Source organism: Hemibagrus wyckioides, linkage group LG18 (genome assembly GCF_019097595.1).
Source record: "Hemibagrus wyckioides isolate EC202008001 linkage group LG18, SWU_Hwy_1.0, whole genome shotgun sequence".
Lineage (NCBI taxonomy): Eukaryota > Metazoa > Chordata > Actinopteri > Siluriformes > Bagridae > Hemibagrus > Hemibagrus wyckioides.
The window spans coordinates 14,304,274-14,329,172 of record NC_080727.1 but is presented as its reverse complement, the minus strand read 5'-3'; the positions used below and the strand labels follow the sequence as shown (position 1 = coordinate 14,329,172).

Here is a 24,899-nt window from a genome sequence, read left to right as displayed (position 1 = left end):
TAATTCGCTTTATTTCCCTCAGCTCTAGTGCTTTAAGACATGAATCATGGGGCGTGACGGAGACAATCATTAAAGGTCTGACGGCCAAAAGGACCAAAAACAATACATTTGACAGCTTAATGGCAATGATGAACGAAAAAAAAAATATATATATATAAAGAAAGAATAAATTAAGATAATGAAAAAAAGCCTTAAATATGTAGTTTGTTTATTCGCGCCGCTGCTGTAATTGAGCAGCCTGAGGGGTGACCCGAGGTCAAGTTAGCTTACAATGCTAACGCTAGCATGAACGTTAGCTCTGCTAAAGCAGCAGGTACCTCGGTAGTTTAAGAGGGTTTTCTTTCCTGTTTTCCTTGTTTTGGGGCACAGTTGCCAGATGACGTCTCAATACCTATGACGTCATAGAGAACGTCGCCGAACTGTCTTACGCTCCTAAGTTCTTGATCGTCATGAGACCGTCATTCACCGAAACGACTGCTGAGGTGAGAGACGTTTTTTCTTGGTTCTCTTAAAACAGATATTAAATCTTTTCTAGGTTTCAGAAAAAAAAACTAAAGTCGCCTAGAGTTGGTAAAAAGCTCTTTCTGTTGCTCCTGTGTTGAGATGATGATGATGTTGATGATGATGATGAAGTGTAGCTGAATAAAATGCTGTGTGCTTGGAGTGTAACTGCACTTTCCGCCGTTTATCACTTCAGTTCATCAGTTTTATTAGTTGTGAGACGGAAGAGCGAAGTGAACGGTCACACTTTATAGAAATAAGTCTGAGTTTAAGGAGAGGAACAGCTCTAACTCTCTACCCTTCTGCTGTTGTTGTGTAGATTTGTAGTGAAAGCGAGATCTAGTGAGATTCAGTGATAACAATGTCGATGCTTATAATGAGCAACGGTGCTGAGGTTTTTGTGCCTTTTCCTGAAAAACAAGAAGCTGAGGATTATTCATGCAGTACAGGTACGACACACTGATGCTCCTGAAAGCTCCACGGCTCACTGTACTTTTAACTTCTTGAGTCGTCATCAACAACATGTCTTCCTCTGTTTGACTCCAGGAAACTCTGTGGTCCTGCAGTGTGATGAGAAATACCTGTCTGCTGGAGAGGTCTTAGCATTCCCAGGTCCTCTGTTGAGGTGAGATGCTCTTTCTCCTCTCATACGCTCAGGGTTTTAGCTGTAATAACATTCTGAAGCAGATCATCAGGTGGTTACAGAGTGTGTGTGTGTGTTACAGGGCTGATATGCAGAAGGACAAGCTGATGAGGTTTATCAAGCAGAAATGTCAGGAGTGTTTGCTCCACCTGGATGAACCCCAGCAACAGAAATCCTTCTTTTTCTGGTCTATTATGGAGCGCTTCTGTAATAGCAATGGAGTAAGTGCTGGACTTCATTCCACTGTAAAAAACACACATCATTATCTGTTTACTGTTAACTAATAAACACTCAGACTCCCAGCTGTGTGTGTGCGTGTGTGTGTTCAGTGAGATGTGAAAGTAAAGAGATGTTTCTTTTCCAGAGTGTAATGATGTCTGAAATAGCTGTGCTGCTCTTCAGTGGCTATAGCCTTCTGAGGAAAAAGGTGAGTGTTTCAGCATCTGTCTCTACAGTGTGTGTTGCGTGATTCAGAATCACGTGAACTAACGTGAGTCTTTCTGCTGCAGCTGGGACGTGCGAAGAACCAGGAGCAGTGGTGCCTTCCTCTGGCGAAGCTTTTATGCTCTGCTGCACCAGAAGAGCAGCTCAGAGAAGACATTATTAAAATGGGAAATGATTTTGGTAAGGATTTCACAGTAACGTCATTCTTCTAGAACGAATGTGTTGCTGCTATGGTCACTTTATTAGGAACACTCCATTCACGGATTTAATCCGATCGGCCAATCGCATGTCAGCAGCGGTGCAACGTATAATCTCATGTAGATACAGATGAAGCGCCTCAGTTCTCGTCAAACATCATCAGGGAGAAAAATCTCAGCAACTGTACCCATGGCGACTTTTAGGAATACAATTGGCTGATTAGATAATCGCCTGAATAATCGGTGTTCCTAATAAAATGATGTTTGTTTTTCCATTTTCAGCTTCCAGAAATTGGACATATGCAGCAGATATCTGCTTCGTGCTGGCTCAGGTGGAGCTGGAATCAAACCAAAGCTATAAACTAATCGGATGTGATAGGTAATTTGTGTGTGTGTGTGTGTTTGTGTGTGTGTTTGTGTTTCTCATTTGACACGGTTTTCTTTTTGCACCAGTTTGCCACAGGATAAACCAGCCCTGATGGAAGCACTGGAGAGAACTGAGGTGTACGAGTATGTGCTGTCTCTGACCTCAGGCTTTGGGCAGACATGCTTCCAGGTGTGAATTTTTCACTGTGCTGTAATGTATATATGACAAATAAAGGCTTTCTTTCTTTTTTTTCTTCTTCTCTGTTTCCTGTGGAATGTGTCAAGAAAACATGGCACTGAGAAACACTTCTGTCTGTCTGTCTGTCTCAGGGTTTGAAGTTCTTTTATGCCTTTGAGCTCTATGAGCTCGGACATTCTGCTCAGGCGCTGCAGTACTGCGAGACCATGGCTGCAGAACTCATCCGTTGTCCTTCACGCGCCCATAATGAACTGATAAAGACACTCAGCGCGGTAAAAAAGATGAGGCGTATTTGTGAAATTTGTGCAGCTTTCAGGAGTAAAGTCTTCATAAGCCATTTCATTTTCCTGTGTGTACTGCAGCTCAGTCGTGTACTGCTGAAAGAGGTGAAAAATGAAGAAATTGAGTGGCTGACAAAACTTCAGCAGCTGGAAGAGTCTCAGAATGAAGCTCTGCCCCAGTTCCACCCTTCACAACACAGTAGGTTACAGTTCACACATACTAGCGTTAGCATCTCTAAATGACTTAGTGAGGTGTGTCCAGTACTGCGTCCTGTAGCTAGTGACCTCACAGCCATCAGAGGAGATCCACATGCAGAGTCTGGACTCTGGGAATAGATTTCTCTCTCTCTGCATTTTCCCAAAATGGCCGATGTACACATCACCGCTGGTGGTTGATTTGGTCAGATTAAATCTTTCTGTTCTGACTATAATATAAGCTCCAGATGCTGGCATTCAGCACATCCTCCTCACACACAGCTATGCTCTCCAGAAACACACATCTCATTCATAAAAGACACCATGAGGACAACATGAGGCTCTTTCACACTTATTTCTATTGAACTGAATTACTGTGTGTGTGTGTGTGTGTGTGTGTAACAGGTGAAGTTGATTCACTCTACACTATAAGTGAGCTGCTAGGGAAAGGAGGATTTGGCTCTGTCTACGCCGGAGTCCGTAAAACAGATGGAAAACAGGTGTGTGTGTGTGCCAGTAAAGTGTAGTAAAGTGTTAGTAAAGTGCTGCTGTAAAACTGATTCACTGTGTTGTGTTCATGTGTAGGTGGCCGTTAAATGTGTAGCCAAAGATACCTGCCAGAAGTACATCACCTTGGTAAGTAAATTCACAGAGCAGATCTACACCAAGGCCATGTTTGTGTTTACTTACTGCTACTAACATCCTCACAAACCCCACAGCACTTAATCACGTCTCAGAGTCACATTTTATTTCCTTTCATTCAGATTAAAGATCAGAGGAAGAGCTGGTCTGGACTCCAAACCTTCTCCACTCCTCCATCTCTGCTTAGCATACTGTAGACTTATCCCCTCCATGTTAACCGTGTGTGTGTGTGTGTGTTTAGCCTGGAGAAACACAGAGCCTCCCTCTGGAGGTGGCGTTAATGGTAATGGTGTCGAAACCTTACTGTGAGAACGTGGTGGAGCTGCTAGAATGGTTCGAGACGTCCGAGTTCTTCATCCTGGTGCTGGAGCGACCCGAATACTGCATGGACCTTTATAAGTACTGTCGTCTTCGAGACGGTAAGCTGTCTGAATTAGAGTCTCGGTTTATCATGAAGCAGGTGGTCAAGGCCGCCCGTCACTGCTGTGATCGTGGCGTTTTTCACCGCGACATCAAGCCAGAGAATATTCTCATCGATACCGGTTCGCTGGAGGTGAAGCTAATCGACTTTGGCTGTGGCGACCTGCTCAAGGACGAGGTCTACACCACATACATAGGTCAGTTCACATACAGAGACGATCCGGTTCAGGATGTGGTGGAGAATGGTGTTTTCTGATGGTTTCTGCTCTTTTTCTCTTTTCTCACTCAGGCACTCCAGATTACTATCCTCCTGAGTTGATTCTGTACAGTGAATATTATGGAGTTCCTGCTACCATCTGGAGTCTGGGGGTTGTCCTGTATGAGATGGTCTGTGGAACCACGCCTTTTAAAAGCAATCAGGAGATTGCTAAGGGGAAACTGATGTGTCCTAGTCATGTATCTGAGGGTGAGAAAACACATGAACATGCCTTTTTCCAGGATTTCTTCTTGTTGATGACTTTATATTGATCTGAATCTCTGTCTCATGGCTGCTCACACAGAGTGCTGCATGCTGATCCACTGGTGCCTGGAGCCCAACCCTGAAAATCGGCCAACGTTTGAGGAGATCCTGAACCACAAGTGGTTTATCTCTGATTACTAGGAGATGATAAATAAAATAAAATAAAATGTACAGTATAAAATATCAAATTTTGTTACTTTTATTTTCACAATAAAATGAATAAAACATTTAAAATGAAACACTCTGCAGTGATTACCTTTCATTTGTCTTTTATCATGCTGACCTTAATTAACTAATCAATCAGTCAATTCCACAGCAACCATGAAGTACACCTTTATTCATGAGTATTGTAATGTGATCTATCTACCATATTATAAACCATTTCTAACAGATAATGTGATCTGAATTAAATTATTTAATGATCTTCCTTCTCCTGACTGTTGTTTACTGTTAAACCACAGTACCCCTGTGTTCTAGGAAATACATACATTATCCCAAACTATTAAACAAAAATTACTGATTGCAAGTTTTTAATTTTTATCTTACCACTGCCACTGAGTGAGGTGTAGGGCCGGTAAATTCCCGACACTGAGCTTTTCTCCTCTGTCCAAGCAGCATGTCTGTACAACGACCTCGATCACAGATTATCTCACAGACAGACCAAAACTTTCCATTTGGAGAATAACGTGAAAGCTCCTGTTTGAGGAAGTGTTGCCATGACAACCAAATGTGACGTCAGACACTATGCTCAGCGGTTTGTCTAAAACCCATTTACCATTTCAACATAATAAAAAAAGTAAACATTTATAATATTAATAAACATTTTTTTTAGCCAAATATTTAAAACAATTCGATTTTACAGTTTGGTCAAATGTTGGAGGGGTGCATGTGTTTATTAGCCCTTTGTTTGTTTCAAAATAGGAGTCGACATAATTGTAATAGTGTGTATAATTATAATTGTTTTTAAATAAATAAATAAATAGATAGATAGATAGATAAATAACACATCACTTTTTTAATTCTCGGATCGTATTATTTATATCAGCAGCTTTGACTCTAGTGCAGTTGCTAATCGCGGGTCTTCTAATAATGTACTTGTTTATTCCTATATCTTTCTGGATCTGGAGCATGTCCCAGGGACATTGGGCTCAGCTGGTAAAACTCCAAGAATAGGACTAATGCGCTCTAATTTGCTTTTTGTTAAAGCATAATGATCAATATTATTTAATTACAAGATTTTCTAGTTTAATGTTTAGAGCCAGATTGAGACGAAAACAGCACTTGATAAGTTCAACTGTTTCAAACTTTTATTTTGAAGAAGTCACTCTCGGTATTGTAACTTCCGGCTTTCCAATGCGTTCGTACTAAACGCGCCAAATTGCTAAAGCGGCCCGTGAGAGCTAAGTGGAGTGATAAAAAATACTTATAGATTTTGTTTAATTGTGTAATTTGTCATCTGTTCGCTGTGTGTGTGTAATCATATGGAAGAATCTGCTGTTTTCCGACATTATACCTCCACAGAGCTCTGAAACTGAAGGTAATTGAGTGACACGTTTAAAATAAACGGTGTTTATGCAACACCAGCCTTCTATACTTTATATACTTTCTGTTGTATTCGATCTTAATATAAAGTCTCTTGTGTTGTAGTGATCTCTTTTTACGAGATTTAAAAACACCCAAAGTCGATGTATATTGATGTAGTTACTGCTGATGATCTGCTCAGTTTAGAGATTTATATGATGTCATGTAAAAAAAACCCAGTTTCAGGGGAAAAAATGTATATTTATTTTGCATTGATCCATAAAGAACTGAAAAAGATTTTCTACGAGATTTTTTTTTTTTTTTACTGCTTGTCTAATCTTAAATAAGACGCAATGTATATCTGGTCACGTGACCTAAAGAATGCAGCCTCTTCTTATAATTCACATCCTAAAAACATGTTATTGTTTGTAGCTCACACAAGGACTTGCATGGTGTATGATATACAGAAACGGTCTTGTTTAAAAAGAATCTTGGGAGATAGTTGAGAAGGTGATCAAGTTTTCTGTCAGGAAAAGGTGTGGGGGATGTTGTTTATGGAAGGAGTCTCCAGTGTCAGTGCTCTGTAACAGTCTGATATAAAGCTGTAACTTTTAGGGGTTTTTTTTTCCGACACGCAAAAGTCTTCACGATTGAAGAGTTAGTGCATTGTGGTTTCTCAGTTGCTGTAAAAGAATAGAAGATGCCGGTGAATATATCTGCTTATGGGTTGTACACGATGACAGAAACTAACTTGTTTTGTGGACATTTAACTATATTAAATGTAACAATACATGGATTAAAAAGTATGATTAGTTGTTTGGTAGTTAATTGAGAAAAATGTGGAATAAGAGGAATAAAAGACAGATCAGGATTTGCTCTGCAAATATATGATGATATATTTGATGTCTGGCTGCATGAGGATGTTGTCACTATAACAGGGCAGCCCAAAGTGCTCTGATCATCAGACTGATAAAATGACTCTCCATATAGTTGTGACTTCTCTGCCTGACCTCTTAACCCTGTGCTCTGGATTCGGTCAGATCATGGCCGTGCCTTTTGTTCAGGACTGGGATCTGGTGCAGACACTAGGAGAAGGCGCTTATGGCGAGTGAGTATCGATCAAACGTTGTCCTTTAACTACACTATGAGTGTCATATATTCATTTTACTCTTTGATCTTTGCCTTTCAGGGTACGCCTGCTGGTCAACAGGAAGACGGAGGAGGCGGTGGCGGTGAAAGTGGTGGACATGTCCACTGCCAAGGACTGCATGGACAATGTAAAGAAAGAAGTGTGCGTGCACAAGATGCTGTCCCACCCCAATATAGTGCGCTTCTATGGGCACAGGAGCGAGGGGTCCATCCATTATATCTTCCTGGAGTATTGCAGTGGCGGAGAGCTGTTTGATCGAATAGGTGAGAGAATGGTGTATGTACTGTGTGAGTTGAAATGATCATATTCAGTTCAAAATAATTCATTCATGACTTCGCATTTTTTTGTGAAAGTGTTTTGCACCATATTCACTGTAGCGAGAATGAGAGTTTCTTAAATGGTGAAATTCTTCTTTATTGAAGAGTGTCGGAAGGTGTAACTGTTGTTTTGTGTTTGACGGAGATCAAGTTTGCGACCCCTGAAGCATTTTTCTTTGTAACGTCACTTTTACTGATACACCTGTGTGACTATTTCCTCAACTACACAGTTGTTTTGCTGCAATAATACTTGTCTGCTTAACAAACAGCTGAAGAATGTTGTTGTAACTCTGTTACAGAGCCGGATGTGGGAATGCCGGAAAAAGACGCTCACAGGTTTTTTCAGCAGCTAATAGCTGGAGTGGTGAGTTTGACTTTTTTTTTATTTTTTTGTTTTTATGGAGGAAAAAAAAACCAGGACCATTAAATAGGACTGTTAACACATGATATGGGCTATGCAGGTGCTGTCACACGTGCTGAGTTAGTGTAGAGAAAATTGCTTATATTAGTTTTTTTCTGCTATTTGTTTTGTTTTCTTTAGGCTGCATATTATTAAAGAATCAGAAAAGAAAAGAATTGGCTGTAAGGCTGAAAATATCCTCAAAAACGCTTTCATTTATTTGACAGAAATTACTGTAATTACAATTGCATATGAAAATAATTTCATATGCAATAATAATGAAAATAAAGTCCACTGATAATTTTCTCTTTATATATATATATATTTACATTGAATTAAAAGGTGTGTCCAAACTTATATATATATATATATATATATATATAATATTTTACCAGTCAAAAGTTTGGACACACCTTTTAATTCAATGTTTTTTGTTTAGGAATTTATTTTCTACATTCTAGAACAATACTGGAGATTTGAAAACTATGAAATAACACACAAGGACTTAAGTAATCCATATGTAATGACAACAAAAAACAGTCAGTTGTTATTTTAAGACACGAAGGTCAGGTGTTCTGGAATAGTTCTTGCAAGAACAGTATTGTCAAATGCATTTGCAAAACCCATCGAGCACCATGATGAAACTGGCTCACATGAAGACCATCCCAGTAAAGCAAGACCAAAACTTACTTAAGTTCATTTAGAGTTACCAGCCTTAGAAATCACCAATTAACAGCACCTCAGATTAGAGCTGTTATGAAGGCTTTACAGAGCATCAGTAGCAGACATATCTCAATATCAACTGTTCAAAGGACATTATTGTGTATTTTGGCCGCCTTCAGCATTGTTTTACAATGTAGAAAGAAATAAACATCAGGAAAGACCATGGAATTAGAAGGTGTGTCCAAACTTTTGGTAGTGTATATATATTATATTATTTTACACAGTGTTGGGAAGGTTACTTTGGAAATGTAATATTACAGATTACAAGTTACTCTGTTTAAATTGTAATAAGTAGTGTAACTTTACAGTTACTTTATAAAAGTAAAGTAACTGATTACATTTGATTACTTTTTGATTACTTAAAGTTTCTAATGGATATTTCCAACTAAATCATTTCCAAACATTTATACCATGCAGGGTTAACCTTACAGTAGTACTCAACTCTGTTCACTGTTAGAATTTTAAATCTTTCATCACCTGAATTAAGATTATATTAATTTAATTTTAAGCACATCCACCACAAAACCAGACTTCAGAACAAAAATTGTTTAATACTGTTTTAGGAATCAAATCTTTGCATAGCTATGACAGGACACACTGGCAAGTAACAATATAAAACAAACAAAATCTGAAGTCATCATAACATATGCTACAATGCTAAAATAAGTTACATTAGATCTGACATTACCAACACATTTTCAAGGAGGAAAAATGTGAGCTATATATTTTCTGTCGAAGGGTTCATAAATAGAAGTGTGCCTGGTAAAGGTAGCTAGCAGACTAATCTAAGCTAATTTGTTATGAATGTTTTGAATACAGGTCTTGAGTACACTATGGGGTCGATGAACATGCTGGCGCATTTGGGTGGATTTTTTTCCACATAGCAGCTACAGTAAATCGACTCCGTCACTTTTTATTATACAGAAACGAGTAATATATCATTAGAAACTAAAGGGTCTGTTTTTATTTCTGTACACTTACAATAATGACAAAAACCATATGCTTTTTATAAAATAAAGAATGGCCAGGTTACATACCTGCAGATGCTTCGTCAGGTTCAACATTTGAAGCCTTTGATGTCGAAAGCATTTTAACAGCTGGCAAACAAATTTTGCACTGAACTGTTATATTTGCGCCCTTATTGGAGTTCAGGATGAAATTATTTTTAAATTTCCAGGACTGAAATGCATTTTTATCACTTGCCATGGTGGTAACTCTCAAACAGGTTGTAGTAGCCGGAAATTCAAACCAGAGAACCAATCAAAATCATCACAATAGCACCACTTTAACAAATTCTAGCAACAAATTAATAGCATTTAACATATCCTAGTTTTTTAAAGAAAATATTCAGATGTAACCCTATTTGTAATCTTTAACATTTTCATAAGTAACTAATTAATCACACATTTTTTCTCAGTAACTGTAACGAATTACTATTACATTTATTTTGTAATTAAATTACGTAACACTGTTACATGTAACTAGTTACTCCCCAACACCATGTGAGTATATATACACTATATTGCCAAAAGTATTCGCTCACCTGTCTTGACTCGCATATGAACTTAAGTGACATCCCATTCCTAATCCATAGGGTGCAATATGATGTCGGTCCACCCTTTGCAGCTATAACAGCTTCAACTCTTCTGGGAAGGCTGTCCACAAGGTTTAGGAGTGTGTTTATGGGAATTTTTGACCATTCTTCCAGAGGCGCATTTGTGAGATCACACACTGATGTTGGACGAGAAGGCCTGGCTCTCAGTCTGTGCTCTAATTCATCCCAAAGGTGTTCTATCGGGTTGAGGTCAGGACTCTGTGCAGGCCAGGCAAGTTCATCCACACCAGACTCTGTCATCCATGTCTTTATGGACCTTGCTTTGTGCACTGGTGCACAGTCATGTTGGAAGAGGAAGGGGCCAGCTCCAAACTGTTCCCACAAAGTTGGGAGCATGGAATTGTCCAAAATGTCTTGGTATGCTGAAGCATTCAGAGTTCCTTTCACTGGAACTAAGGGGCCAAGCCCAGCTCCTGAAAAACAACCCCACACCATAATCCCCCCTCCACCAACTTTACACTTGGCACAATGCAGTCAGACAAGTACCGTTCTCCTGGCAACCGCCAAACCCAGACTCGTCCATCAGATTGCCAGATGGAGAAGCGTGATTCGTCACTCCAGAGAACGCATCTCCACTGCTCTAGAGTCCAGTGGCGGCATGCTTTACACCACTGCATCCGACGCTTTGCATTGCACTTGGTGATGTATGGCTTGGATGCAGCTGCTTGGCCATGGAAACCCATTCCATGAAGCTCTCTGCGCACTGTTCTTGAGCTAATCTGAAGGCCACATGAAGTTTGGAGGTCTGTAGCGATTGACTCTGCAGAAAGTTGGCGACCTCTTCGCACTATGCGCCTCAGCATCCGCTGACCCCGCTCCGTCAGTTTACGTGGCCTACCACTTCGTGGCTGAGTTGCTGTCGTTCCCAAACACTTCCACGTTCTTATAATACAGCTGACAGTTGACTGTGGAATATTTAGGAGCGAGGAAATTTCACGACTGGATTTGTTGCACAGGTGGCATCCTATCACAGTTCCACGCTGGAATTCACTGAGCTCCTGAGAGCGACCCATTCTTTCACAAATGTTTGTAAAAACAGTCTGCATGCCTAGGTGCTTGATTTTATACACCTGTGGCCATGGAAGTGATTGGAACACCTGATTCTGATTATTTGGATGGGTGAGCGAATACTTTTGGCAATATAGTGTATATATATATATATATATATATATATATATATATATATATATATATATACATACATACATACATACATACATACATACACACACATTATACACATTATATATATATATATATATATATATATATATATATATATATATATATATATAATGTGTGTGTGTGTAAATTTTTTTTACTCATTATAAGTGTGTACATTTTTTTCAAGCTTTTATTTCAAACAAAAATAAAAAACCTAAACTGACCTCTCAATAAAATAAGATCATGCTATGCTTAAAACTAGTACTATGTCTAGAAATAGGCTTAACTGTCATATATAATCTATATTACAATCTCAGAATGAGAAATTCACTTTCCAATTTATTAGAAACACCTAATACTTGCAGCTATCTAATCAACCAATCAGGTGGCAGTAGCACAATGCATAAAATCATGCAGATGCAGGTCAAGAGCTTCAGTTAATTATTCACATCAAACGTCAGAATAAAGAAAAAAAAATCTCTGTGATGTAGCCATGGCATGGTTGTTGGTGCCAGATGGGCTGGTTCGAATCTTTCAGAAACTGTTGATCTCCTGGGATTTTCACACATAACAGATTCTCTAGAGTTTAGACAGAATGGTGCAAAAAATAAAATCATTGAGCGAGCCACAGTTTTGTGTGTGGAAATACCTCATTGGTAAGAGTGGTCAGAGATGTATGATCAGATTGTTTCAAGCTGCCAGAAAGGATATAGGAACTCATAATCAAACATAGTAAACATAAAAGCATCTTAACATACCAAAACAGCCTTGAGCAGGCAGCTTTCACATCAGGTTTCACTCCTATGAACCAAGAACAGGAATGTGAGGCTATCATGGGAACAGACTCACCCGAACTGGACAGATGAAGCTCAGAAATATAAAAAAAACATGTGTGTTATTTTCCTTCAGGTTTTGTTGTGCTGGGATCATACCAAGAAAGTTTCATTCATTATTAAGTTTCAGTAATTGTACTTTAATCATGTTGAATGAAAATGAAATCCTAAAGGCACAATTTTTTAAATATATATGCAATATATTTTGCATCAAGCCCTCACTGTATTGAATTGAATCATATCGAATTTTAATTTGTGTGTAGCACAATCCCTCTAAATATAAGCGATATCCCACTGTTTTTCAGCAAGAAAGCTCATGAAATCTCACAGTGGACTGCACTAAGTTAGGCGGTATTGAATACCCACAATGCATTTTACCCTTCAGAGAGAAAAGGTTTCAAAACTGCAGTAATTTTGACAACACTAAGCAAAATGTAGTAAAGTGGCAGTTATGCATTGAAAAGCTGTTATACGTCTCCATTACCGGTTCAGTGCCTCATCATGTCAAGCGAAATCCAAGATTCTCTCCAGACTGGAGCTGATAGAAGCCGTTAGTAATGTTTAGATCCTTCTGCTGCCTGAACTGCAATTACAATAAAAACACCGAGCAGCCGTCCCCTTTCCTCTGACCAATCTATCACCCTTTGCTGTAAAGGGTCTTTAAAAGAAGAATGAGTAGCTGAGTTTCATTTTGAGGCGGAGCTAATTTCCATGATAGAAAAAAATGTGAACAGAACCTAAAATACTTAACACTTTCAGCTTATCTATCTATCTAGCTAGCTAGCTGGCTAGCCATAGTATTATGCTTTGTTCAAGTCACCAGTCGATCTACTATGAAGTTGACATTATAATTACTGGTTGCCATAGTAACAACGTTTATCAGTGGGTGGGTCAACTAGCATTCCAAGTCCATTTTCAATGCTGCTAAAATAAAACAGTCTGGATGGAAAGCATTTTAATATAAAATGCACCCATGTGTTTGCGTGTGTATAGTTTGTGTGTGTGTGTGTGTGGATAGTGTGTGTGTGTGTGTGTGTGGATAGTTTGTGTGTGCATCAAACCAAAAAAGAAAGAGCATCTCTCTTCCATGGATCACATGCACTCTACCATCTTCACTCCCATGTTGTCCATAGAAGTCACCAGGTCTCATTCATAATAAATGGTCTCTCGTCACTTTGTCGAGTCTCACAGCATCAAAGAAACTGGAGTCTATTTGTTTTCAGTGAGAGCTGGAGACATGAGCGACAGTGACCGTTGGCAACTAGATGTGGGCGTGTCCAGCAATACAGCAAAGTTGGACACACTTAGTGCAGCGACTGCCAATGGGAGTGTCGACAGTATATGATCTGATGCATATTTACACATAAATGCCAAATCTCCCTCCAGAATGTTTAATTTTAGCAGCAAGAAAACCGCTTTGTTCTCAAAAGTGTATTGCTGGTTGCATCACCCCACTGATAAAGGTTATTACTATGGCAACCAGCAATAGGAACACCTACTGCTGACTTCAGTGTAGAGTAAATGGCAACTAGTGTGAACACAGCTTTATAGACCTAGGAATGCTTTTAATCATTCCAAACTACACTTTAAGTACATGTCTTTAAGTACCTGCTTTTGTTCTTCTCAGGAATATCTCCACAGTATCGGAATCACACACCGAGACATCAAGCCAGAAAACATCCTGTTAGATGACAAAGGTGATGGTTTTTTCGATATGACATGAGTCAAAAAAAGATTTTTTTTTCTTAACTGGTGCATTTGTTTTTCAGATAATCTGAAGATCACAGATTTTGGCCTGGCCACCATGTTCCGGCACCGTGGCCGCGAGCGTAAGTTGGCACGTCTGTGCGGCACACTGCCCTACGTGGCCCCAGAGCTGATGTCCCGCTCCGAGTTTAACGCCCAGCCTGCAGACATTTGGGCCTGTGGCATCGTTCTCACCGCCATGCTGGCTGGAGGTGAGGAGATCCTGTGTGTGTTTATGGAACAGAGGCAGAGCCTGCAGCATCTGTCTGCTTGAATATTACTGATGGATGTATCTATTTTTTTTTTTTTTTTTTTTTTTTAAAGAGTTACCATGGGACCAACCGAGTGAGAGCTGTCAGGAGTATTCAGACTGGCTGCAGAGGAAAACCTACCTTACACCATGGAAGAAAATTGATTCCATGCCTCTTGGTAATTTGGCAGTAGAAAGTAGGGTCTTGACTGTGTTATTTATCCTTTATGGATTAGTCATGGTGGATGATCAGACGTTTAGGTTACCTCACTCTTTCAATATAAAATGCATTTCCTGCAGATGATCTTGTGTTCCTTAATCCAGTAGTTCTCAACTCCTTTGTATCTGGTTCCCTAAAAAAAATTCTCAACCCGCTCCTGCTTATCTCACCATAAATCATACATTTGTTTTTCAGCACATGGACTCAGCTACACCCGAAACCCTTTAGCTGTGTAATCCGCTACTGCTGTCAATTGTTACACTGCTACCTCTGCTGCAACTTCTAACATGTTCTTGACTTTATCACACACGACAGTTACCAGGCACATGGAACATTTACATTTACGACATTTGGCACAGATCCTTATCCAGAGCAATGTACAAAAGTGCTTTTAAACCCATAGGGGACCCCATTACGTTTTTGTCTTGAACCAAACCAAACAGGCTGTGTACCATTTTTTTGGGGCTGATTACTCTGTCTACTCTCTCTTTCAGCTTATAACAACACCACACTGACATTTTCTGATATTCACCACCAGATAGTATGTTAAAACCATAATAATGTGATATGTGACATGCTGATATTGGGTTATCATTCTGTATATTGAAAATTTCAATCCACTTCTAGCACACTATATTGCCAAATGTTTTGGGACATTTGCCTTTACATGTACATGAACTTTAATGACATCCCATTCTTAATCTGTAGGGTTTAATAAGGAGCTGGCACCACCCTTTGCACCTATAACAGCTTCAACTCTTCTGGGAAAGCTTTCCATAAGGTTTAGGAGTGTGTTTATGGGAATTTTTGACCATTCCTCTAGAAACGCATTCGTGAGGTCATGCACTGATGTTATATAAGGAGGCCCGGCTCACAATCTCTGCTCTAATTCATCCTAAAGGTGTTCTATGGGGTTGAGGTCAGGATTCTGTGCTGGCCAGTCAAGTTCCTCCACACCAAACTTACTCATCCATGTCTTTATGGACCTTGCTTTGTGCACTGGTGTGCAGTCATGTTGGAACAGGAAGGGGTCATCCCTAAACTATTCCCACAAAGTATGTTGAAACATTAAGAGTTCCTTTCACTGGAACTAAGGGGTCAAGCCCAAACCCTGATAAACAACCCCACACCATAATCCCCCCTCCACCAAACTTTACACTTGGCACAATGCAGTCAGGCAAGTACCATTCTCCTGGTAACTGCCAAACCCAGACTCGTCCATCAGATTGCCAGACAGAGAAGCATGATTCGTCACTCCAGAGAACGCGTCTCCACTGCTCTAGAGTCCAGTGGCGGCGTGCTTTACACCACTGCATCCGATGCTTTGCATCACACATGTTTATGTAAGGCTTGGATGCAGCTGCTCGGCCATGAAAACCCATTCCATGAAGCTCTCTACACACTGTTCTTGAGCTAATCTGAAGGCCACATGAAGTTTAGAGGTCTGCAGCTATTGACTCTGCAGAAAGTTGCCGACTTCCATGCACTGTGTGCCTCACTATTTAGTAATGAGGAAATTTCACGAGTAGACTTATTGCACAGGTGGCAACCCATCACGGTACCACGCTTGAATTCACTGAGCTCCTGAGAGCGACCCATTCTTTCACAAATGTTTGCAGAAGCAGTCTGCATACCTAGGTGCTTGATTTTATACACCTGTGGCCATGGAAGTGATTGGAACGCCTGAATTCAATGATTTATAGGGGTGTTCCAAAGCTTTTGGCAATATAGTGTTTGTGATGCTGTTTAACCCTATTTGGCTGTTTTTAGTCCTGCAGGGGGTGTGTCTAACCATTTGAACATCATTGTTAATTTGCCTTGCTCAGTGAGCTGTACATTGTATGAGGCTTGTCTTGAATGACAAGTCACAATAGAACTGCAACAATATCCCCACGAATTCATTCATTTTAAATCTAGTGGAAAAAAACACTGTTCCTTCCCCTAAACATCCGTACAAGAGTTTTATTACGGTGAATACATATAACTCTCATTTTCTGATATCACTGAGAACCTCGTTGTTTAAATGATGCTGTATTTCTGCTTGTTTCTCTATAATCCTGTACATGAGCTCTGTCTGATCTGTAGGTCTGTTAACAAAGATACTGCTCCATAGTCCTGAGGAGCGGATCACCATTCCTGAGATCAAAAAGCACAGATGGTTCAGCAGGAGCTTCAAATCAGGTCCGAGGCTCTTGATTCTCACACAACGATCTTGTGCTGCAGTAATGCTAGAAATACTAACATTTAAGCCATACAGTCTATTGTGGTCAAAAAGACCAACCAAAAACTGTGGCAGTGAGAAGTTATTTCTAATATGAAATGCTGTGCTTTGTTAGTGTGGAAGTTTCTATGAAATTAAGTTGCTATGAGTAGATGAAATTTAAAGCTTTTATTGTACAACAGAATTTAGGATGCAGTATCTAATGATGCTAGAAGTATACGATACATATGACAAAACTAAACAAGTAAAAATTAGCAGTGGTCATTTCTATTCATTTCAATTCTCTTCTATTCCCAATGATTTTTAATTCCGTTTCCCAAATATATTGATTCACTGATTCATTCAGCCAACTTGTCTTTTACACCAGTAGGTGGCGCCAGTCAGGCTTTATTTTATTTTATTTTATTTATTTTGGTTTTTTTAGATATTGTGAGCAAGTCATTGTTTCATACAGGCAATACGTTTATCAAAAAATGAATGTTTTTTTTTTTTAAGAGACATGTTTTAGTATTACGATTTGTTAACATTTGGCATCTCCGATCCACAAAGAGATTATTTTCAACATAGACATTTCCGTAAATGCAGGCTAGTGGTGAGAGTGTGGTCACAAATGAGGATGCGAATTTAATAAAAAATATACATTTTGAGGTATGTGTAGGAAGTAGTTTTTAATGCCACAATAATTTAAAAAAAATAGGTATTTGTAATTGTTACACATTTACGTGTAGCGACCACAACACATAAGGCTTGTCTTAGTGCTACACACTATTAAATGCACTGTTCCACCCTCTTTCCTTTCTCTGTGGAAGGGTGAGCCAGAGACATGGATATATCAGCCAAGCTGTCATGAAATGTCAGCAGATCCTCGTTCATTCATCTAGCTCTTTGATTTTCTTTGCTAACAACCAAGACCAGTTTGTTCAGAGTTAGTAGTTCCACCACTCTCATTCAGACTCAAAGTAAGGAACATATTCATTTAATATGTCCAACCAATGATGAGCTGCAGTTTTAAAAAAGCAGGAAAAAGCAGTCACGTTTTATATGGACAGGACCTAAAGACACAGATAGAAAGATATGAGTTAGTACATGAGCATGTATGAGAATGATTCGTTCACTTAAAAGATTTGTATACAACAAAACGCCACTAGTAAAAAGCATACATTTTTTTTTTATTACTATTTTTATTTTATTACAATACAGTAATCCCGTTTATAAACAAAAATCCGCGATACACGGACGCCACCCCCAAATGCCACACTCTTTAAACAAACACAGAAAACATTTGCAAGCATATAGCGAGATTAATTTTGAGGAAATTCGAAGAAATATCACATTTATAGTGAGTACTGTATGTATGTTCCTTGCTAGAAGCCTTAGAAGGTGCCGAGCGTTTGGGCGACATAATAGGGCTTGCAGGAAAACCGTAAAAATACAGCGTACACAGAACAAAACTAAACACTCGGGACAGTGATGCGTGAAGAACTGGGATGCTGGAGAATTCTGCTTCCCTTTCCCAGCAGCCAATCACAACCGTGATTAAATGAATGGGGCGTTCCGATTGGCCAGACTCGTTCCTCCAGCAGTATTTTAATTTTCAGCATCCTCGCACCGCGCTTTCCTAAAGAACACTATGCTGTACAGTATTTGATATATTATTAACATTTTACTTTATTTTAATTAATGTCTTGTAATTAATAATTATATTTTTACCAATTAATTACCTTATTTCAACATAGAAACAATCACTAAAAGGTTTGCGGATACCGCGATATACCGGGAAAATCCACAAAAAAAAAAAAAAAAAAATGTTATGTTCCAAATAAAAATCTGCGACACACCTGGACCGCGATATATGAAACGCAGTATAGCGGGGGATTACTGTACGAGCTTATTTTAAATGTTATTCCATCATAAACCCGAAGAGCCAATCATGTTTTAGTATACTAACGAAGATTGTGCAGCACGGATTTCCCCGGCAGGGGGGTGAAAGGTGGAGGATTTGGAATCTTTTATTCATCTGTTTTCAGTATCTGGTTCACCATGGTCAGGGTCACAGTGGATCCAGAGCTTTATCCTGGGAACACTGGACTTGATGCACCTTGGATAAGATTATTACAATATTCCCATCAAAGGATTATTCCTTAAAATGGTTAATTATCTTGTTAGTTTATGTTAAATCATGTTCTATTTGTTGGATTTTTCCAACATTATGTGTGACAAAAATGATTTGAATATGAGAGTTAAACGTTAGAAGCATACTGAAAACTGAAGAACAGTCTTTTGTAGGATGGCTCATGTTTTTTGTTTTGGCTGCAGGGGGAAAACGCCAGCCTGACATCCACGGTCCGCTAACCAAGATGCTGCGCTCTGACTCGGAGAGATTACAGCTAGCACAAACTAACAGGTCTGTGGTTATTTACACAAACAGGCTCATGCCCTTATTTTACCCAGCTCTCCATGAGAAAATCTAAGCTTCACGTGCACGGGTGTTTCCTCAGTGGCGAGAGGGTGCAGATCTCCAGCTCTCAGCCAGAGCCACAGGGCTTGTGGGAGGTCAGAGAGGACGTGGTGCACACTGAAGGAGCTCAGGTCAGCTTTTCCCAGCCTGCCTGCCCTGATCACATGCTGTTAGGAAGTCAGCTGCTGGGCACACCGGGTGCTAGCCAGGTAATCACACTCCACCACAAGGATACACCTCGTATTAAATTTAAAGACGAGAATCTCTTCGCAGATCTTGCGATTTGATGCGGTTTAGATTTTAAAAAATAAATAAATAAATACTTTGGCCTACATCATATTTTTCCCCCTAGAATTGATCATTTTTCACCATATATTTTCACCATTAATTTAGAAAATATTTACTAAAAAAAATCAGATTTTAATTCCAAGCATGCATCTGTTAGAACTTTAGGATATTATATTATTATATTTATATATTAGTTGTTTTTTTTTTATCTTATTTACTCATTACTACTTTCTACTGTTTTTAAAGTGATCTGTAATACGGCTGATATTTTTCAGTTTAAAAAAAAATCCCAGCCTGATGATGATTTTTGTGCATCACTGATGAATCCTTCATGTGAAAGAGATTATGAATCACACATTCAATTATTTTTCCTCTTTCTAATTTTTCACTTCCTAATTTCTCTACCTAAGCCAATACATTTCTGGAGTGTAAAGCTCTGCTTCTTTCAGTTCAGCTCTGGATTGTGTATTCTTTTCAAGTCTTTGCCTATGATTAATTGTAAGAGTTCAGGCTAGACTTTCGCTCTTCCTCTGTTTGGCCATGTGTTGTGGTTAGACGTCGAGTGAAATATTTGTTGTGTGAGGTTCCATTTTCCAGAATGAATGGATGTCGAAGGTTAGAGGTCATGATAAGACTGGAAGAAGAATGGCTGGAGAAAGCAGTTTTTAAGCTTGTTGACAGGAACAGGACTTTAGTTCAGAAACTTGAAGGAAAAACAAAAGCCATGGTTGTTAACAAAGGAGTGAAAAGGACATGTTGAGGTGCTCACTGTGGCAATTTGTTCAGAGTTTGGGAAATAGAACTGACTAAACTGATTAGAAAATGTCAATGGGACATGCAAACATTTGGAGTATTGTGTTGTGGTGTCTTGTGTTGTGTTGTGCTCTCTTATGCTGGGATATCTTGTGTTGTGCTGTCTTGTGCTGGGATATCTTGTGTTGTGCTGTCTTGTGCTGGGATATCTTGTGTTGTGCTGTCTTGTGCTGGGATATCTTGTGTTGTGCTGTCTTGTGCTGGGATATCTTGTGTTGTGCTGTCTTGTGTTGTGTTGTGCTGTCTTGTGCTGGGATATCTTGTGTTGTGGTGTGTTGTGCTGTCTTGTGCTGGGATATCTTGTGTTGTGGTGTGTTGTGTTGTGCTGTCTTGTGCTGGGATATCTTGTGTTGTGGTGTCTTGTGTTGTGTTGTGCTGTCTTGTGCTGGGATATCTTGTGTTGTGGTGTCTTGTGCTGGGATATCTTGTGTTGTGCTGTCTTGTGCTGGGATATCTTGTGTTGTGCTGTCTTATGCTGGGATATCTTGTGTTGTGCTGTCTTGTGTTGTGTTGTGCTGGGATATCTTGTGTTGTGTTGTGCTGTCTTGTGCTGGGATATCTTGTGTTGTGGTGTCTTGTGCTGGGATATCTTGTGTTGTGGTGTCTTGTGCTGGGATATCTTGTGTTGTGCTGTCTTGTGCTGGGATATCTTGTGTTGTGCTGTCTTGTGTTGTGTTGTGCTGTCTTGTGCTGGGATATCTTGTGTTGTGGTGTCTTGTGCTGGGATATCTTGTGTTGTGGTGTGTTGTGTTGTGCTGTCTTGTGCTGGGATATCTTGTGTTGTGCTGTCTTGTGCTGGGATATCTTGTGTTGTGCTGTCTTGTGCTGGGATATCTTGTGTTGTGCTGTCTTGTGTTGTGTTGTGCTGTCTTGTGCTGGGATATCTTGTGTTGTGGTGTCTTGTGTTGTGTTGTGCTGTCTTGTGCTGGGATATCTTGTGTTGTGCTGTCTTGTGTTGTGTTGTGCTGTCTTGTGCTGGGATATCTTGTGTTGTGGTGTGTTGTGTTGTGCTGTCTTGTGCTGGGATATCTTGTGTTGTGGTGTCTTGTGCTGGGATATCTTGTGTTGTGGTGTGTTGTGTTGTGCTGTCTTGTGCTGGGATATCTTGTGTTGTGCTGTCTTGTGCTGGGATATCTTGTGTTGTGCTGTCTTGTGCTGGGATATCTTGTGTTGTGCTGTCTTGTGCTGTCTTATGTTGTGTTGTGCTGTCTTGTGCTGGGATATCTTGTGTTGTGCTGTCTTGTGTTGTGTTGTGCTGTCTTGTGCTGGGATATCTTGTGTTGTGGTGTCTTGTGTTGTGTTGTGCTGTCTTGTGCTGGGATATCTTGTGTTGTGGTGTCTTGTGTTGTGTTGTGCTGTCTTGTGCTGGGATATCTTGTGTTGTGCTGTCTTGTGCTGGGATATCTTGTGTTGTGCTGTCTTGTGCTGGGATATCTTGTGTTGTGCTGTCTTGTGTTGTGTTGTGCTGTCTTGTGCTGGGATATCTTGTGTTGTGCTGTCTTGTGTTGTGTTGTGGTGTCTTGTGTTGTGCTGTCTTGTGCTGGGATAGCTTGTGTTGTGCTGTCTTGTCTTGTGTTGTGCTGTCTTGTGTTGTGGTGTCTTGTGTTGTGCTGTCTTGTACTGGGATAGCTTGTGTTGTGCTGTCTTGTGTTGTGTTGTGGTGTCTTGTGTTGTGTGGTGGTGTCTTGTGTTGTGTTGTGCTGTCTTGTGTTGTGTGGTGCTGTCTTGTGTTGTGCTGTCTTGTTTTGTGGTGTCTTGTGTTGTGCTGTCTTGTTTTGTGGTGTCTTGTGTTGTGTGGTGGTGTCTTGTGTTGTGTTGTGCTGTCTTGTGTTGTGTTGTGTGGTGGTGTGTTGTGTGGTGGTGTCTTGTGTTGTGTTGTGTGGTGGTGTGTTGTGTTGTGTGGTGGTGTCTTGTGTTGTGTTGTGTGGTGGTGTCTTGTGCTGCATTGTGTTGTGCTGTCTTGTTTTGTGGTGTCTTGTGTTGTGTGGTGGTGTTTTGTGGTGTCTTGTGTTGTGTTGTGTTGTGCTGTATTGTTTTGTGGTGTGCTGTGTTGTGCTGTCTTGTTTTGTGGTGTGTTGTGTGGTGTTGTGTGGTGGTGTCTTGTGTTGTGTTGTGTGGTGGTGTATTGTGTTGTGCTGTATTGTTTTGTGGTGTCTTGTGTTGTGTTGTGTTGTGTGGTGGTGTGTTGTGTTGTGCTGTCTTGTTTTGTGGTGTCTTGTGTTGTGTTGTGCTGTCTTGTGTGGTGGTGTCTTGTGTTGTGCTGTGTTGTGTTGTGTGGTGGTGTCTTGTGTTGTGCTGTCTTGTGTTGTGTTGTTGTGTGGTGGTGTCTTGTGTTGTGTTGTCTTGTGCTGTGCTGTATTGTGTTGTGTTGTGGTGTCTTGTGCCATGCGGTGTTGTGTTGTATTGTGCTCTCTTGTGTTGTGTTGTGCTCTCTTGTTTTGTGTTGTGCTATCTTGTGCTGTATTCTGTTGTAGTGTGTTGTGTTGTGCTGTTTTGTGCTGTCTTGTGTTGTGTTGGCAGGAATGGGATTGTCCAAAATGCTAAGCACATTTTATATTTCAAGAATTTACTCCTCGTAGTTTGGGATTTGTCATTATTCTGTTGGTTGCTATAGCTAGACTTGTTGGTTAATAAGACTTTAAACAACAGCATCAGGGACAGATGAAAGTTTCCTGCCACCATAGCCAGCACTACTTCTACAGTAAAACCACCCATTTGACTTGCTCGCTAAAACGTAAGGTTTAAGCAATTAAATTTAACATAATTAAATATGTTTATTAGAATTAGAATTTTATGTACACTAAACTCCTTTCACTGAATTCAAAGATGCATCGAATTGAATCCAGGCTGCTTCTAATGGATCCTATGGCATCATTAAGCTTCTTCCAAAGCATAATTCAATAATTCAAATGTCGTTATCTTATTTAATAAGATCTGGGTTCTTTCCCCATAGTGTTGGAGTTGTTGCTTCGTAACCTTTTTTCATGGTGTGAACACATTACGTTCTGGTCATCATAGCTGTTGTTGATGCCTCCAGAGCTGCTCTGACACAATTGTTTATCACACAGAACCCATGGCAGAGGTTAGTGAGGAGGATGACCAGATTCTTCACTACCCTGAAGGCAGAGGCATCCTGCACAGCCCTGCGTGACACCTGTATTAATCTGGGCTACACATGGAAACAGAGTTGCACCAACCAGGTACTGTACGGATAACAGCAGAGGTGCTGTAAGGTCATGGCGGTTTGATTACGAAGGACATTTCTATCACATTATTCATTATTCTTTTTTCAGGCGACAGTGTCCACTCTGGATCGCCGTAACAACAAACTGATCTTCAAAATCCACTTCTTGGAAATGGAGGAACGTATTCTTGTCGATTTCAGACTGTCGAGGGTAAGCAGAAAAGTATCTCTTTCAGTGGAAAAAGCAGAAAAATATACACAGTGTTCCAAAAGTCTCCTAACATACGACTACGATTACAAGCACCACTTCGAGTGTGCCTTCGTCAGAGGATGTGAGTGGACGTCCACTTCTCTGTTAGTCTGCAGGCTTTTCGAATTTCTTAAGTTGTGTCTTTGATGTGCTTGCCATGTTGCCTGTTAAAAGTTTATCGCTCCCTGGGGATAACTAAATAGCTTTTTTTTTTAATATCCCTTATGTATGGAGACTTTTGGAACACCCTGCAGTTGTTTTAAAACAAAGATATAAAAATTTTCAATAATTGTTTTCCCCCATTTTCAGGGTGATGGCCTGGAATTCAAAACAATATTTGTGAATCTTAAACAGAAGCTGTCGGACATCATAAGTAACCAAAGGGTTCCTGTAGTTTTCACATGATGAAGGAAATCCCCAAGGTTCAGTAGTGCGACTCTACACTAAATCAGCATATTACATGTTTTGTTCTTACTTGTTACATGGGTTTGTAGTGTTTTCTAGTTTGTTGAATGAATAAGCACTGTGTATATGACTGTGTATGTGTTTGTTTTTCTCCTTCCTTCCTTCCTTCCTTCCCTCCTTCCCTCCCTCCCTCCCTTCCTTCCCAGTTCCCTTCCATCCCTCCTTTCTTCCTTCCCTCTTTCCTTCATTCCTTTCTACTACTGTGAAACTTAAGACAGCCATGTTTCTTGCTGACTTGTTTTAAAGTGTTATCCTAAAACCTAAGAATAAATATTTCCTAAACCAAGATAATGTGACCACTTTGACCTTTTTTTTTTTTTTTTAAGGGCTTTTAAATATTCACTAGAAATTTAATTGATCAATCCCCCCAGGAATGTGTTTTGCTGCAGCTTTTATTATTTATTTATTATTTTTTTCAATACAAATTTGCAAGGCTGAAATTACAAGTTACAGGATTCTTACCAGTGAAAACACATATGTAATTGATAACGTTATCTCTGATAACGTTACTCATGTTTGAAGCACATGAATCGAATAGGGTTTTGGCTGAATGTGTTGTGATGACATCACATTGTGTATCTTGGCACAAATCTGCTGTGATTTTGAAAAATTGCATCAAACTATCACAGAGTTTGCTCGATTTTGTGTTAATTTCTGCAATCACAAAGTTGCGAAATCCTGCAAGGACTGAATGATGTGCACAATATTATACCACAGTGCTATTGGATGCTCTGTTCTGATTGATCAGAAGATATTGTTTAATTCTCTTTTTTTTAAATGGCAGGTGTGAAAGACATCCGAGCTTCAGAACAAAATAAACATTCATTCAGCAAATCGGAATATTCAGAAAATAATAACTTTATTGTTTACAAA

At 39.7% G+C, this 24,899-nt stretch overlaps 3 protein-coding genes across 4 annotated transcripts; all 3 read left to right on the top strand.

Moving 5' to 3' along the window:
- Positions 1–862: 862 nt before the first annotated feature.
- Positions 863–3,525, top strand: LOC131369171 (protein transport protein Sec16B-like). Its single transcript, XM_058415644.1, has 11 exons — positions 863–950; positions 1,048–1,126; positions 1,227–1,365; positions 1,509–1,571; positions 1,654–1,768; positions 2,068–2,164; positions 2,239–2,341; positions 2,482–2,622; positions 2,713–2,830; positions 3,232–3,326; positions 3,412–3,525. The coding sequence occupies exons 1-11, from the start codon at positions 863–865 to the stop codon at positions 3,523–3,525; spliced, it is 1,152 nt and encodes a 383-aa protein (XP_058271627.1).
- A 12-nt stretch (positions 3,526–3,537) lies between these two features.
- LOC131369168 (serine/threonine-protein kinase pim-1-like) lies at positions 3,538–4,144 on the top strand. The gene has a single exon (XM_058415643.1). The coding sequence runs from the start codon at positions 3,749–3,751 to the stop codon at positions 4,142–4,144; it is 396 nt and encodes a 131-aa protein (XP_058271626.1). The 5' UTR covers positions 3,538–3,748.
- A 1,604-nt stretch (positions 4,145–5,748) lies between these two features.
- On the top strand, positions 5,749–24,271 carry chek1 (checkpoint kinase 1). Of its 2 annotated transcripts, none has more exons than XM_058414708.1 (13): positions 5,749–5,945; positions 6,920–7,037; positions 7,119–7,342; positions 7,696–7,760; positions 13,759–13,828; positions 13,901–14,089; positions 14,202–14,306; positions 16,433–16,528; positions 18,885–18,972; positions 19,067–19,235; positions 23,196–23,327; positions 23,421–23,522; positions 23,871–24,271. In XM_058414708.1, exons 2-13 carry the CDS (start codon positions 6,973–6,975, stop codon positions 23,964–23,966), a joined length of 1,401 nt encoding a protein of 466 aa, XP_058270691.1. In that variant the 5' UTR covers positions 5,749–5,945; positions 6,920–6,972; the 3' UTR covers positions 23,967–24,271. The 2 variants fall into 2 exon arrangements, with proteins under 2 accessions (XP_058270691.1, XP_058270690.1); XM_058414707.1 differs by having other exon boundaries at positions 6,970–7,037; positions 23,871–24,269.
- The last annotated feature ends 628 nt before the right edge of the window (positions 24,272–24,899 follow it).

Excerpts from the sequence above, each read along its gene's own strand:
- LOC131369171 (XM_058415644.1), top strand. The coding sequence starts at position 863 with ATGTCGATGCTTATAATGAGCAACGGTGCTGAGGTTTTTGTGCCTTTT. Across the intron at positions 1,127-1,226 it reads TTCCCAGGTCCTCTGTTGAG|GGCTGATATGCAGAAGGACA; the intron begins GTGAGATGCTCT and ends TGTGTGTTACAG. Across the intron at positions 3,327-3,411 it reads GTAAAACAGATGGAAAACAG|GTGGCCGTTAAATGTGTAGC; the intron begins GTGTGTGTGTGT and ends GTTCATGTGTAG.
- LOC131369168 (XM_058415643.1), top strand. The coding sequence starts at position 3,749 with ATGGTAATGGTGTCGAAACCTTACTGTGAGAACGTGGTGGAGCTGCTA.
- chek1 (XM_058414708.1), top strand. The coding sequence starts at position 6,973 with ATGGCCGTGCCTTTTGTTCAGGACTGGGATCTGGTGCAGACACTAGGA. Across the intron at positions 16,529-18,884 it reads CAGCAGGAGCTTCAAATCAG|GGGGAAAACGCCAGCCTGAC; the intron begins GTCCGAGGCTCT and ends TTTTGGCTGCAG. Across the intron at positions 23,523-23,870 it reads TCGATTTCAGACTGTCGAGG|GGTGATGGCCTGGAATTCAA; the intron begins GTAAGCAGAAAA and ends CCCCATTTTCAG.